Source organism: Eucyclogobius newberryi, unplaced genomic scaffold (assembly GCF_026437365.1).
Source record: "Eucyclogobius newberryi isolate DKJ021-1_F unplaced genomic scaffold, fEucNew1.0.hap1 SCAF_401, whole genome shotgun sequence".
Taxonomy (NCBI): Eukaryota; Metazoa; Chordata; class Actinopteri; order Gobiiformes; family Gobiidae; genus Eucyclogobius; species Eucyclogobius newberryi.
The window spans coordinates 19039-32500 of record NW_027316059.1 but is presented as its reverse complement, the minus strand read 5'-3'; the positions used below and the strand labels follow the sequence as shown (position 1 = coordinate 32500).

At 52.3% G+C, this 13462-nt stretch overlaps 1 protein-coding gene across 1 annotated transcript in view; it reads right to left on the bottom strand.

Moving 5' to 3' along the window:
• The window catches only part of LOC140379318 (laminin subunit beta-1-like), a gene marked incomplete at its 3' end in the record, with an annotated part of 44898 nt that overhangs the window by 16143 nt on the left and 15293 nt on the right, over window positions 1-13462 (bottom strand). The window contains exons 9-15 of the mRNA XM_072464179.1: window positions 11468-11595; window positions 11006-11135; window positions 8770-8962; window positions 8086-8229; window positions 4373-4604; window positions 3428-3597; window positions 3105-3329 (exon numbers count right to left, since the gene is read on the bottom strand). Of these exons, the coding sequence (XP_072320280.1) occupies window positions 3105-3329; window positions 3428-3597; window positions 4373-4604; window positions 8086-8229; window positions 8770-8962; window positions 11006-11135; window positions 11468-11595 (1222 nt within the window). The remainder of the gene's footprint in view (window positions 1-3104; window positions 3330-3427; window positions 3598-4372; window positions 4605-8085; window positions 8230-8769; window positions 8963-11005; window positions 11136-11467; window positions 11596-13462) is intronic.

Below are 13462 nucleotides of genomic sequence, written 5' to 3'. Positions count from 1 at the left end.
GCTTGTAATGCGAGTGTCATGACGACATGCTCTTGTCAGGACCCGGACAGAGCTTGTAAATGCGAGTGTCATGACGACATGCTCTTGTCAGGACCCGGACAGAGCTTGTAAATGCGAGTGTCATGACGACAGGCTCTTGTCAGGACCAGGACAGAGCTTGTAATGCGAGTGTCATGACGACATGCTCTTGTCAGGACCAGGACAGAGCTTGTAATGCGAGTGTCATGACGACAGGCTCTTGTCAGGACCAGGACAGAGCTTGTAATGCGAGTGTCATGACGACATGCTCTTGTCAGGACCCGGACAGAGCTTGTAATGCGAGTGTCATGACGACATGCTCTTGTCAGGACCAGGACAGAGCTTGTAATGCGAGTGTCATGACGACAGGCTCTTGTCAGGACCAGGACAGAGCTTGTAATGCGAGTGTCATGACGACATGCTCTTGTCAGGACCAGGACAGAGCTTGTAATGCGAGTGTCATGACGACATGCTCTTGTCAGGACCAGGACAGAGCTTGTAAATGCGAGTGTCATGACGACAGGCTCTTGTCAGGACCAGGACAGAGCTTGTAAATGCGAGTGTCATGACGACAGGCTCTTGTCAGGACCAGGACAGAGCTTGTAATGCGAGTGTCATGACGACAGGCTCTTGTGAGGACCAGGACAGAGCTTGTAATGCGAGTGTCATGACGACAGGCTCTTGTCAGGACCAGGACAGAGCTTGTAATGCGAGTGTCAAGACGACAGGCTCTTGTCAGGACCCGGACAGAGCTTGTAATGCGAGTGTCATGACGACATGCTCTTGTCAGGACCCGGACAGAGCTTGTAATGCGAGTGTCATGACGACAGGCTCTTGTCAGGACCAGGACAGAGCTTGTAATGCGAGTGTCATGACGACAGGCTCTTGTCAGGACCAGGACAGAGCTTGTAAATGCGAGTGTCATGACGACAGGCTCTTGTCAGGACCAGGACAGAGCTTGTAAATGCGAGTGTCATGACGACAGGCTCTTGTCAGGACCAGGACAGAGCTTGTAATGCGAGTGTCATGACGACAGGCTCTTGTCAGGACCAGGACAGAGCTTGTAATGCGAGTGTCATGACGACAGGCTCTTGTCAGGACCAGGACAGAGCTTGTAAATGCGAGTGTCATGACGACAGGCTCTTGTCAGGACCAGGACAGAGCTTGTAATGCGAGTGTCATGACGACAGGCTCTTGTCAGGACCCGGACAGAGCTTGTAATGCGAGTGTCATGACGACAGGCTCTTGTCAGGACCCGGACAGAGCTTGTAATGCGAGTGTCATGACGACATGCTCTTGTCAGGACCCGGACAGAGCTTGTAATGCGAGTGTCATGACGACATGCTCTTGTCAGGACCCGGACAGAGCTTGTAATGCGAGTGTCATGACGACATGCTCTTGTCAGGACCAGGACAGAGCTTGTAATGCGAGTGTCATGACGACATGCTCTTGTCAGGACCAGGACAGAGCTTGTAATGCGAGTGTCATGACGACATGCTCTTGTCAGGACCAGGACAGAGCTTGTAATGCGAGTGTCATGACGACATGCTCTTGTCAGGACCAGGACAGAGCTTGTAATGCGAGTGTCATGACGACAGGCTCTTGTCAGGACCAGGACAGAGCTTGTAATGCGAGTGTCATGACGACAGGCTCTTGTCAGGACCAGGACAGAGCTTGTAATGCGAGTGTCATGACGACATGCTCTTGTCAGGACCAGGACAGAGCTTGTAATGCGAGTGTCATGACGACAGGCTCTTGTGAGGACCAGGACAGAGCTTGTAATGCGAGTGTCATGACGACAGGCTCTTGTGAGGACCAGGACAGAGCTTGTAATGCGAGTGTCATGACGACAGGCTCTTGTCAGGACCAGGACAGAGCTTGTAATGCGAGTGTCATGACGACAGGCTCTTGTCAGGACCAGGACAGAGCTTGTAATGCGAGTGTCATGACGACAGGCTCTTGTGAGGACCAGGACAGAGCTTGTAATGCGAGTGTCATGACGACATGCTCTTGTCAGGACCAGGACAGAGCTTGTAATGCGAGTGTCATGACGACAGGCTCTTGTCAGGACCAGGACAGAGCTTGTAATGCGAGTGTCATGACGACAGGCTCTTGTCAGGACCAGGACAGAGCTTGTAATGCGAGTGTCATGACGACAGGCTCTTGTGAGGACCAGGACAGAGCTTGTAATGCGAGTGTCATGACGACAGGCTCTTGTCAGGACCAGGACAGAGCTTGTAATGCGAGTGTCATGACGACAGGCTCTTGTCAGGACCAGGACAGAGCTTGTAATGCGAGTGTCATGACGACAGGCTCTTGTCAGGACCAGGACAGAGCTTGTAATGCGAGTGTCATGACGACAGGCTCTTGTGAGGACCAGGACAGAGCTTGTAATGCGAGTGTCATGACGACAGGCTCTTGTGAGGACCAGGACAGAGCTTGTAATGCGAGTGTCATGACGACAGGCTCTTGTCAGGACCAGGACAGAGCTTGTAATGCGAGTGTCATGACGACAGGCTCTTATCAGGACCAGGACAGAGCTTGTAATGCGAGTGTCATGACGACATGCTCTTGTCAGGACCAGGACAGAGCTTGTAATGCGAGTGTCATGACGACAGGCTCTTGTCAGGACCAGGACAGAGCTTGTAATGCGAGTGTCATGACGACAGGCTCTTGTCAGGACCAGGACAGAGCTTGTAATGCGAGTGTCATGACGACAGGCTCTTGTGAGGACCAGGACAGAGCTTGTAATGCGAGTGTCATGACGACAGGCTCTTGTCAGGACCAGGACAGAGCTTGTAATGCGAGTGTCATGACGACAGGCTCTTGTCAGGACCAGGACAGAGCTTGTAATGCGAGTGTCATGACGACAGGCTCTTGTGAGGACCAGGACAGAGCTTGTAATGCGAGTGTCATGACGACAGGCTCTTGTCAGGACCAGGACAGAGCTTGTAATGCGAGTGTCATGACGACAGGCTCTTGTCAGGACCAGGACAGAGCTTGTAATGCGAGTGTCATGAGTGGAACAGGGTCTGGTGTTGAGACTAAAGTGTGTATTTTTGTAGTAAAGTTGTAATAATACTCACTCCTGCAGTTGCGCCTGACAGCGTCGCCATAGTAACCGTGCTGGCACAGGCCGCAGCTCTGACCCTCGGTGTGATACAAACACTTCAGACACTGACCGGTCGAGCGGTCGCACGACAAAGGGTCAGACATGTCGATGTTATTGTGACACTCGCACGGCTCACAGCGACCACCGGGGGCAGCAGGGTTTCCATAGTGACCGGGAGCGCACTGGTCACACCGAGGACCTGAGGACCAGAGAGAGAGAGAGGTCAGAGGTCAGAGCACAAGAGAGAGGTCAGAGCACGAGAGAGAGGTCAGAGGTCAGAGGTCGTCGCTCTCTCACCGGTGTATCCCTGTTTGCAGTTGCAGATAATTTGGCGGCTGCGGTCGTCTTGGTAACAGGACGAGGCAAAGTGGCGCCCGCTGTTGGGACCTTCGGGGCAGGGACAGGGGCGACAGTGCCCCGGTGATGCCCCGCCCAACACAGGGTTACCATAGAAACCACCGGCACATCTACAGGACAAACGCAGAGGTCAAAGGACAATCAGAATCTCCCTCTTTAACCCACTGCATGATGTCATCAGGTGGATGTGCTCCTTCAGACTGATCCTGTCGTAGACCAATCGTGATACAGACTGCTCTCTGTCCCGCCCAGTCCCAACTCTTCATCCAATCAGCTGCTAGACTGGATGGACAACAGCCAATCACGGCTGCTTCAACAAACCATGGGCCGAATACTGGGCCGAACCATGGGCCGAACCATGGGCCGAACTATGAGCTGAACCATGGGCCGAACCATGGGCCGAACTATGGGCCGAACTATGAGCTGAACCATGGGCCGAACCATGGGCCGAACTATGAGCCGAACTATGGGCCGAACCATGGGCCGAACCATGGGCCGAACTATGGGCCGAACCATGGGCAGAACTATGGGCCGAACTATGGGCCGAACCATGGGCCGAACCATGGGCCGAACTATGGGCCGAACCATGGGCCGAACTATGGGCCGAACCATGGGCCGAACTATGGGCCGAACCATGGGCCGAACCATGGGCCGAACCATGGGCCGAACTATGAGCCGAACTATGGGCCGAACCATGGGCCGAACCATGGGCCGAACTATGGGCCGAACCATGGGCCGAACCATGGGCCGAACCATGGGCCGAACCTCCAGCGCTTTAGCTGGACTTCAGCTCTGTGGTGATGCTCTGTTCTGGACTAAAGGATAAAGGTTTGAGGACAGTTACAGTTTGAGGACAGTTTGAGGACAGTTTGAGAACTTTCGTACCTGTCGCAGAGGTCGCCACCCGTGTTGCCGCGGCAGCTCAGGCACACGCCCGTGCTCTGGTGGCACTCGTCTGCGTTCCCGTTACACTGGCAGGACCGGCAGGTGGGAAAGCCCCAGTGCCCTGTCTGACAGTGATCACAGCGACGCCCGAAGGCTCCAGAGCGACACTGGCACTGCCCCGAAAGCTTCTCACACAGAGGAGACAGGGCGCCGTCCAGACTGCACCCGCACGCTGCAGAGGGGGAGGGGCTTACAGAGGGGGAGGGGCTTATTCATGCTCACAACAACGTGGTCTTTGTGAAACCTCAATCTGTAAAAACCTGGAGGACACTTCTAAACTGGTCCTGAACATGTACGAGACGCCGGGAAGGAAGGTCTAAGGACACGGGACGCTGGGACATGTGTCTAAGGACACGGGACGCTGGGACATGTGTCTAAGGACACGGGACGCTGGGACATGTGTCTAAGGATAGGGGATGCTAGGACATGTGTCTAAGGACGCGGGACGCTGGGACATGTGTCTAAGGACACGGGACGCTGGGACATGTGTCTAAGGACACGGGACGCTGGGACATGTGTCTAAGGACACGGGATGCTGGGACATGTGTCTAAGGACGGGGACGCTGGGACATGTGTCTAAGGACACGGGACGCTGGGACATGTGTCTAAGGACACGGGACGCTGGGACATGTGTCTAAGGACACGGGACGCTGGGACATGTGTCTAATCGCTGGGACATGTGTCTAAGGACACGGGACGCTGGGACATGTGTCTAAGGACACGGGACGCTGGGACATGTGTCTAATCGCTGGGACATGTGTCTAAGGACACGGGACGCTGGGACATGTGTCTAAGGACACGGGACGCTGGGACATGTGTCTAAGGACACGGGACGCTGGGACATGTGTCTAAGGACACGGGACGCTGGGACATGTGTCTAATCGCTGGGACATGTGTCTAAGGACACGGGACGCTGGGACATGTGTCTAAGGACACGGGACGCTGGGACATGTGTCTAATCGCTGGGACATGTGTCTAAGGACACGGGACGCTGGGACATGTGTCTAAGGACACGGGACGCTGGGACATGTGTCTAAGGACACGGGACGCTGGGACATGTGTCTAAGGACACGGGACGCTGGGACATGTGTCTAATCGCTGGGACATGTGTCTAAGGACACGGGACGCTGGGACATGTGTCTAAGGACACGGGACGCTGGGACATGTGTCTAATCGCTGGGACATGTGTCTAAGGACACGGGACGCTGGGACATGTGTCTAAGGACACGGGACGCTGGGACATGTGTCTAATCGCTGGGACATGTGTCTAAGGACACGGGACGCTGGGACATGTGTCTAAGGACACGGGACGCTGGGACATGTGTCTAAGGACACGGGACGCTGGGACATGTGTCTAAGGACACGGGACGCTGGGACATGTGTCTAAGGACACGGGACGCTGGGACATGTGTCTAATCGCTGGGACATGTGTCTAAGGACACGGGACGCTGGGACATGTGTCTAAGGACACGGGACGCTGGGACATGTGTCTAAGGACACGGGACGCTGGGACATGTGTCTAATCGCTGGGACATGTGTCTAAGGACACGGGACGCTGGGACATGTGTCTAATCGCTGGGACATGTGTCTAAGGACACGGGACGCTGGGACATGTGTCTAAGGACACGGGACGCTGGGACATGTGTCTAATCGCTGGGACATGTGTCTAAGGACACGGGACGCTGGGACATGTGTCTAAGGACACGGGACGCTGGGACATGTGTCTAAGGACACGGGACGCTGGGACATGTGTCTAAGGACACGGGACGCTGGGACATGTGTCTAAGGACACGGGACGCTGGGACATGTGTCTAAGGACACGGGACGCTGGGACATGTGTCTAATCGCTGGAACATGTGTCTAAGGACACGGGACGCTGGGACATGTGTCTAAGGACACGGGACGCTGGGACATGTGTCTAATCGCTGGGACATGTGTCTAAGGACACGGGACGCTGGGACATGTGTCTAAGGACACGGGACGCTGGGACATGTGTCTAAGGACACGGGACGCTGGGACATGTGTCTAATCGCTGGGACATGTGTCTAAGGACACGGGACGCTGGGACATGTGTCTAAGGACACGGGACGCTGGGACATGTGTCTAATCGCTGGGACATGTGTCTAAGGACACGGGACGCTGGGACATGTGTCTAAGGACACGGGACGCTGGGACATGTGTCTAATCGCTGGGACATGTGTCTAAGGACACGGGACGCTGGGACATGTGTCTAAGGACACGGGACGCTGGGACATGTGTCTAATCGCTGGGACATGTGTCTAAGGACACGGGACGCTGGGACATGTGTCTAAGGACACGGGACGCTGGGACATGTGTCTAATCGCTGGGACATGTGTCTAAGGACACGGGACGCTGGGACATGTGTCTAAGGACACGGGACGCTGGGACATGTGTCTAAGGACACGGGACGCTGGGACATGTGTCTAATCGCTGGGACATGTGTCTAAGGACACGGGACGCTGGGACATGTGTCTAAGGACACGGGACGCTGGGACATGTGTCTAATCGCTGGGACATGTGTCTAAGGACACGGGACGCTGGGACATGTGTCTAAGGACACGGGACGCTGGGACATGTGTCTAATCGCTGGGACATGTGTCTAAGGACACGGGACGCTGGGACATGTGTCTAATCGCTGGGACATGTGTCTAAGGACACGGGACGCTGGGACATGTGTCTAAGGACACGGGACGCTGGGACATGTGTCTAAGGACACGGGACGCTGGGACATGTGTCTAAGGACACGGGATGCTGGGACATGTGTCTAATCGCTGGGACATGTGTCTAAGGACACGGGACGCTGGGACATGTGTCTAAGGACACGGGACGCTGGGACATGTGTCTAATCGCTGGGACATGTGTCTAAGGACACGGGACGCTGGGACATGTGTCTAAGGACACGGGACGCTGGGACATGTGTCTAAGGACACGGGACGCTGGGACATGTGTCTAAGGACACGGGACGCTGGGACATGTGTCTAATCGCTGGGACATGTGTCTAAGGACACGGGACGCTGGGACATGTGTCTAAGGACACGGGACGCTGGGACATGTGTCTAAGGACACGGGACGCTGGGACATGTGTCTAAGGACACGGGATGCTGGGACATGTGTCTAATCGCTGGGACATGTGTCTAAGGACACGGGACGCTGGGACATGTGTCTAAGGACACGGGACGCTGGGACATGTGTCTAATCGCTGGGACATGTGTCTAAGGACACGGGACGCTGGGACATGTGTCTAAGGACACGGGACGCTGGGACATGTGTCTAATCGCTGGGACATGTGTCTAAGGACACGGGACGCTGGGACATGTGTCTAAGGACACGGGACGCTGGGACATGTGTCTAAGGACACGGGACGCTGGGACATGTGTCTAAGGACACGGGACGCTGGGACATGTGTCTAAGGACACGGGACGCTGGGACATGTGTCTAATCGCTGGGACATGTGTCTAAGGACACGGGACGCTGGGACATGTGTCTAAGGACACGGGACGCTGGGACATGTGTCTAATCGCTGGGACATGTGTCTAAGGACACGGGACGCTGGGACATGTGTCTAAGGACACGGGACGCTGTGGATACGTGTAGGACGTGGCCCTCGGGAGGTTAAAGTGTCATGTTCTGACCTTTGCAGCCGCCGGGGCCGAAGCCGTAGGTTCCTGGAGCGCACTCATCACAGCGACGTCCAATCACATTCTGTCGACAGTGGCACTGCCCACCTCGCCCGTCACACACAGAGCTGACCGCCCCCTGGAGGTCACACTGGCACGCTGCAGGACGAGAGAGACCAAGGGTGAAAAACGGAGTGACTCTGGTCCCTGGAGGTCAAACAGTGACACTGGCCCCTGGAGGTCACACACACTGACCCCTGGAGGTCACAGTGACACTGACCCCTGGAGGTCACACACACTGACCCCTGGAGGTCACAGTGACACTGGCCCCTGGAGGTCACAGTGACACTGGCCCCTGGAGGTCACAGTGACACTGGCCCCTGGAGGTCACACACACTGACCCCTGGAGGTCACAGTGACACTGACCCCTGGAGGTCACACACACTGACCCCTGGAGGTCACAGTGACACTGGCCCCTGGAGGTCACAGTGACACTGGCCCCTGGAGGTCACACACACTGACCCCTGGAGGTCACAGTGACACTGACCCCTGGAGGTCACACACACTGACCCCTGGAGGTCAAACAGTGACACTGGCCCCTGGAGGTCACACACACTGACCCCTGGAGGTCACAGTGACACTGACCCCTGGAGGTCACACACACTGACCCCTGGAGGTCACACAGTGGAGGTCACTGACCTAGCGCTCCGTCGTTGATCACGGCCGACATGCTGGAGATGAGTCGAGCACAGGCTTCGCTCATCACGGGTCGGGCGACGCTCCTCGCCGTGTCGTGGCATCGGTAACGCTCGTACGTTTGCTTCCTCAAGGTGGCGCCAGAGTCTCCAGAGCTGAACATGTCCAAAGACGAGTGACGCGGCATCAACGCGACCTGGGACAAAAGACTTATGACTTCCTCTAAAAGACTTATGACTTCCTCTGACTTCCTCTAAAAGACTTATGACTTCCTCTAAAAGACTTATGACTTCCTCTAAAAGACTTATGACTTCCTCTAAAAGACTTATGACTTCCTCTAAAAGACTTATGACTTCCTCTAAAAGACTTATGACTTCCTCTGACTTCCTCTAAAAGACTTATGACTTCCTCTAAAAGACTTATGACTTCCTCTGACTTCCTCTAAAAGACTTATGACTTCCTCTAAAAGACTTAGAAGACTTATGACTTCCTCTAAAAGACTTATGACTTCCTCTAAAAGACTTATGACTTCCTCTGACTTCCTCTAAAAGACTTATGACTTCCTCTGACTTCCTCTAAAAGACTTATGACTTCCTCTAAAAGACTTATGACTTCCTCTGACTTCCTCTAAAAGACTTATGACTTCCTCTAAAAGACTTATGACTTCCTCTAAAAGACTTATGACTTCCTCTGACTTCCTCTAAAAGACTTATGACTTCCTCTAAAAGACTTAGAAGACTTATGACTTCCTCTAAAAGACTTATGACTTCCTCTAAAAGACTTATGACTTCCTCTAAAAGACTTATGACTTCCTCTGACTTCCTCTAAAAGACTTATGACTTCCTCTGACTTCCTCTAAAAGACTTATGACTTCCTCTGACTTCCTCTAAAAGACTTATGACTTCCTCTGACTTCCTCTAAAAGACTTATGACTTCCTCTAAAAGACTTATGACTTCCTCTAAAAGACTTATGACTTCCTCTAAAAGACTTATGACTTCCTCTGACTTCCTCTAAAAGACTTATGACTTCCTCTAAAAGACTTATGACTTCCTCTGACTTCCTCTAAAAGACTTATGACTTCCTCTAAAAGACTTAGAAGACTTATGACTTCCTCTAAAAGACTTATGACTTCCTCTAAAAGACTTATGACTTCCTCTGACTTCCTCTAAAAGACTTATGACTTCCTCTGACTTCCTCTAAAAGACTTATGACTTCCTCTAAAAGACTTATGACTTCCTCTGACTTCCTCTAAAAGACTTATGACTTCCTCTAAAAGACTTATGACTTCCTCTAAAAGACTTATGACTTCCTCTGACTTCCTCTAAAAGACTTATGACTTCCTCTAAAAGACTTAGAAGACTTATGACTTCCTCTAAAAGACTTATGACTTCCTCTAAAAGACTTATGACTTCCTCTAAAAGACTTATGACTTCCTCTGACTTCCTCTAAAAGACTTATGACTTCCTCTAAAAGACTTATGACTTCCTCTAAAAGACTTATGACTTCCTCTGACTTCCTCTAAAAGACTTATGACTTCCTCTGACTTCCTCTAAAAGACTTATGACTTCCTCTAAAAGACTTATGACTTCCTCTAAAAGACTTATGACTTCCTCTAAAAGACTTATGACTTCCTCTAAAAGACTTAGAAGACTTATGACTTCCTCTAAAAGACTTATGACTTCCTCTAAAAGACTTAGAAGACGTATTACTTCCTCTAAAAGACTTATGACTTTCTCTAAAAGACTTATGACTTCCTCTAAAAGACTTATGACTTACTCTGACTTCCTCTAAAAGACTTATGACTTCCTCTAAAAGACTTATGACTTCCTCTAAAAGACTTAGAAGACTTATGACTTCCTCTAAAAGACTTATGACTTCCTCTAAAAGACTTATGACTTCCTCTAAAAGACTTAGAAGACTTATGACTTCCTCTAAAAGACTTATGACTTCCTCTAAAAGACTTATGACTTCCTCTAAAAGACTTAGAAGACTTATGACTTCCTCTAAAAGACTTAGAAGACTTATGACTTCCGCTAAAAGACTTATGACTTCCTCTAAAAGACTTTTGACTTCCTCTAAAAGACTTATGACTTCCTCTAAAAGACTTATGACTTCCGCTAAAAGACTTATGACTTCCTCTAAAAGACTTATGACTTCCTCTAAAAGACTTATGACTTCCTCTAAAAGACTTATGACTTCCTCTGATGTTTTAAATACACGTTATAATCGAGTCCTGACCGAGTCGACGAGGACGAACTGCCCGGCTCCGTCCTGCCCCCGGTGGAAGTCCTGATATCGCCTGAACTCCAGTCGAACCGTGTACGAAACACCCTTCTCCAAACACAGAGGCTTCAGCGGAACCATGAACCTGAAACACAAACACAGAGGCTTCAGCGGAACCATGAACCTGAAACACAAACACAGAGGCTTCAGCGGAACCATGAACCTGAAACACAAACACAGAGGCTTCAGCGGAACCATGAACCTGAAACACAAACACAGAGGCTTCAGCGGAACCATGAACTTGAAACACAAACACAGAGGCTTCAGCGGAACCATGAACCTGAAACACAAACACAGAGGCTTCAGCGGAACCATGAACTTGAAACACAAACACAGATGAACTTGAAACACAAACACAGAGGCTTGAGCGGTTCTGGCTGTGTTCTGGTTCTTGTTCTGGTTCTGGTTCTGTGGTACCTGGCAGTAGCGGGAAGCGACAGCAGCAGTTGGTCGTCGTCAGGGATGGTGTTTCCACACGGCGAGCTGGTCGGGATCGCTCCAGGACGAACCACCGTCACTCGCACCTCCTCCCAGTCCCGGGGCATCTGAGCCAAGAGACACCAGTGAGGAACCGGAGAACAGAGGAACCGGAGAACAGAGGAACCGGAGAACAGAGGAACAGGAGAAGAGAGGAACCGCAGAACAGAGGAACCAGAGAACAAAGGAACCGGAGAACAGAGGAACAGGAGAAGAGAGGAACCGGAGAACAAAGGAACCGGAGAACAGAGGAACCGGAGAACAGAGGAACCGGAGAACAGAGGAACCGGAGAACAGAGGAACCAGAGAACAAAGGAACCGGAGAACAGAGGAACAGGAGAACAGAGGAACCAGAGAACAAAGGAACCGGAGAACAGAGGAACCGGAGAACAGAGGAACCGGAGAACAGAGGAACCAGAGAACAAAGGAACCGGAGAACAGAGGAACCGGAGAACAGAGGAACCGGAGAACAGAGGAACAGGAGAAGAGAGGAACCGGAGAACAGAGGAAAAGGAGAAGAGAGGAACCGGAGAACAGAGGAACAGGAGAAGAGAGGAACCGGAGAACAGAGGAACAGGAGAAGAGAGGAACCGCAGAACAGAGGAACCGGAGAACAGAGGAACCAGAGAACAGAGGAACAGGAGAAGAGAGGAACCGGAGAACAGAGGAACCGGAGAACAGAGGAACCAGAGAACAAAGGAACCGGAGAACAGAGGAACCGGAGAACAGAGGAACAGGAGAAGAGAGGAACCGCAGAACAGAGGAAAAGGAGAAGAGAGGAACCGGAGAACAGAGGAACCGGAGAACAGAGGAAAAGGAGAAGAGAGGAACCGGAGAACAGAGGAACCGGAGAACAGAGGAACCGGAGAACAGAGGAACCGGAGAACAGAGGAACAGGAGAACAGAGGAACCGGAGAACAGAGGAACCGGAGAACAGAGGAACCGGAGAACAGAGGAACAGGAGAACAGAGGAACCGGAGAACAGAGGAACCGGAGAACAGAGGAACTGGAGAAGAGAGGAACCGTAGAACAGAGGAACCGTAGAACAGAGGAACAGGAGAACAGAGGAACCGGAGAACAGAGGAACCAGAGAAGAGAAGAACCGTAGAACAGAGGAACCGGAGAAGAGAGGAACCGTAGAACAGAGGAACCGGAGAACAGAGGAACAGGAGAACAGAGGAACCGGAGAACAGAGGAACTGGAGAAGAGAGGAACCGTAGAACAGAGGAACCGGAGAAGAGAGGAACCGGAGAACAGAGGAACCGGAGAACAGAGGAACCAGAGAAGAGAAGAACCGTAGAACAGAGGAACCGGAGAACAGAGGAACCAGAGAACAGAGGAACCGGAGAACAGAGGAACAGGAGAACAGAGGAACCGGAGAAGAGAGGAACCGGAGAACAGAGGAACCGTAGAACAGAGGAACCGGAGAACAGAGGAACAGGAGAACAGAGGAACCGGAGAAGAGAGGAACCGGAGAACAGAGGAACCGTAGAACAGAGGAACCGGAGAACAGAGGAACAGGAGAACAGAGGAACCGGAGAACAGAGGAACAGGAGAACAGAGGAACCGGAGAAGAGAGGAACCGGAGAACAGAGGAACCGGAGAACAGAGGAACCGGAGAAGAGAGGAACAGGAGAACAGAGGAACCGGAGAACAGAGGAACCGGAGAACAGAGGAACCGGAGAACAGAGGAACCGGAGAACAGAGGAACCGGAGAACAGAGGAAAAGGAGAAGAGAGGAACCGGAGAACAGAGGAACCGGAGAACAGAGGAACCGGAGAACAGAGGAACCGGAGAACAGAGGAACAGGAGAACAGAGGAACCGGAGAACAGAGGAACCGGAGAAGAGAGGAACAGGAGAACAGAGGAACCGGAGAACAGAGGAACCGGAGAACAGAGGAACCGGAGAACAGAGGAAAAGGAGAAGAGAGGAAC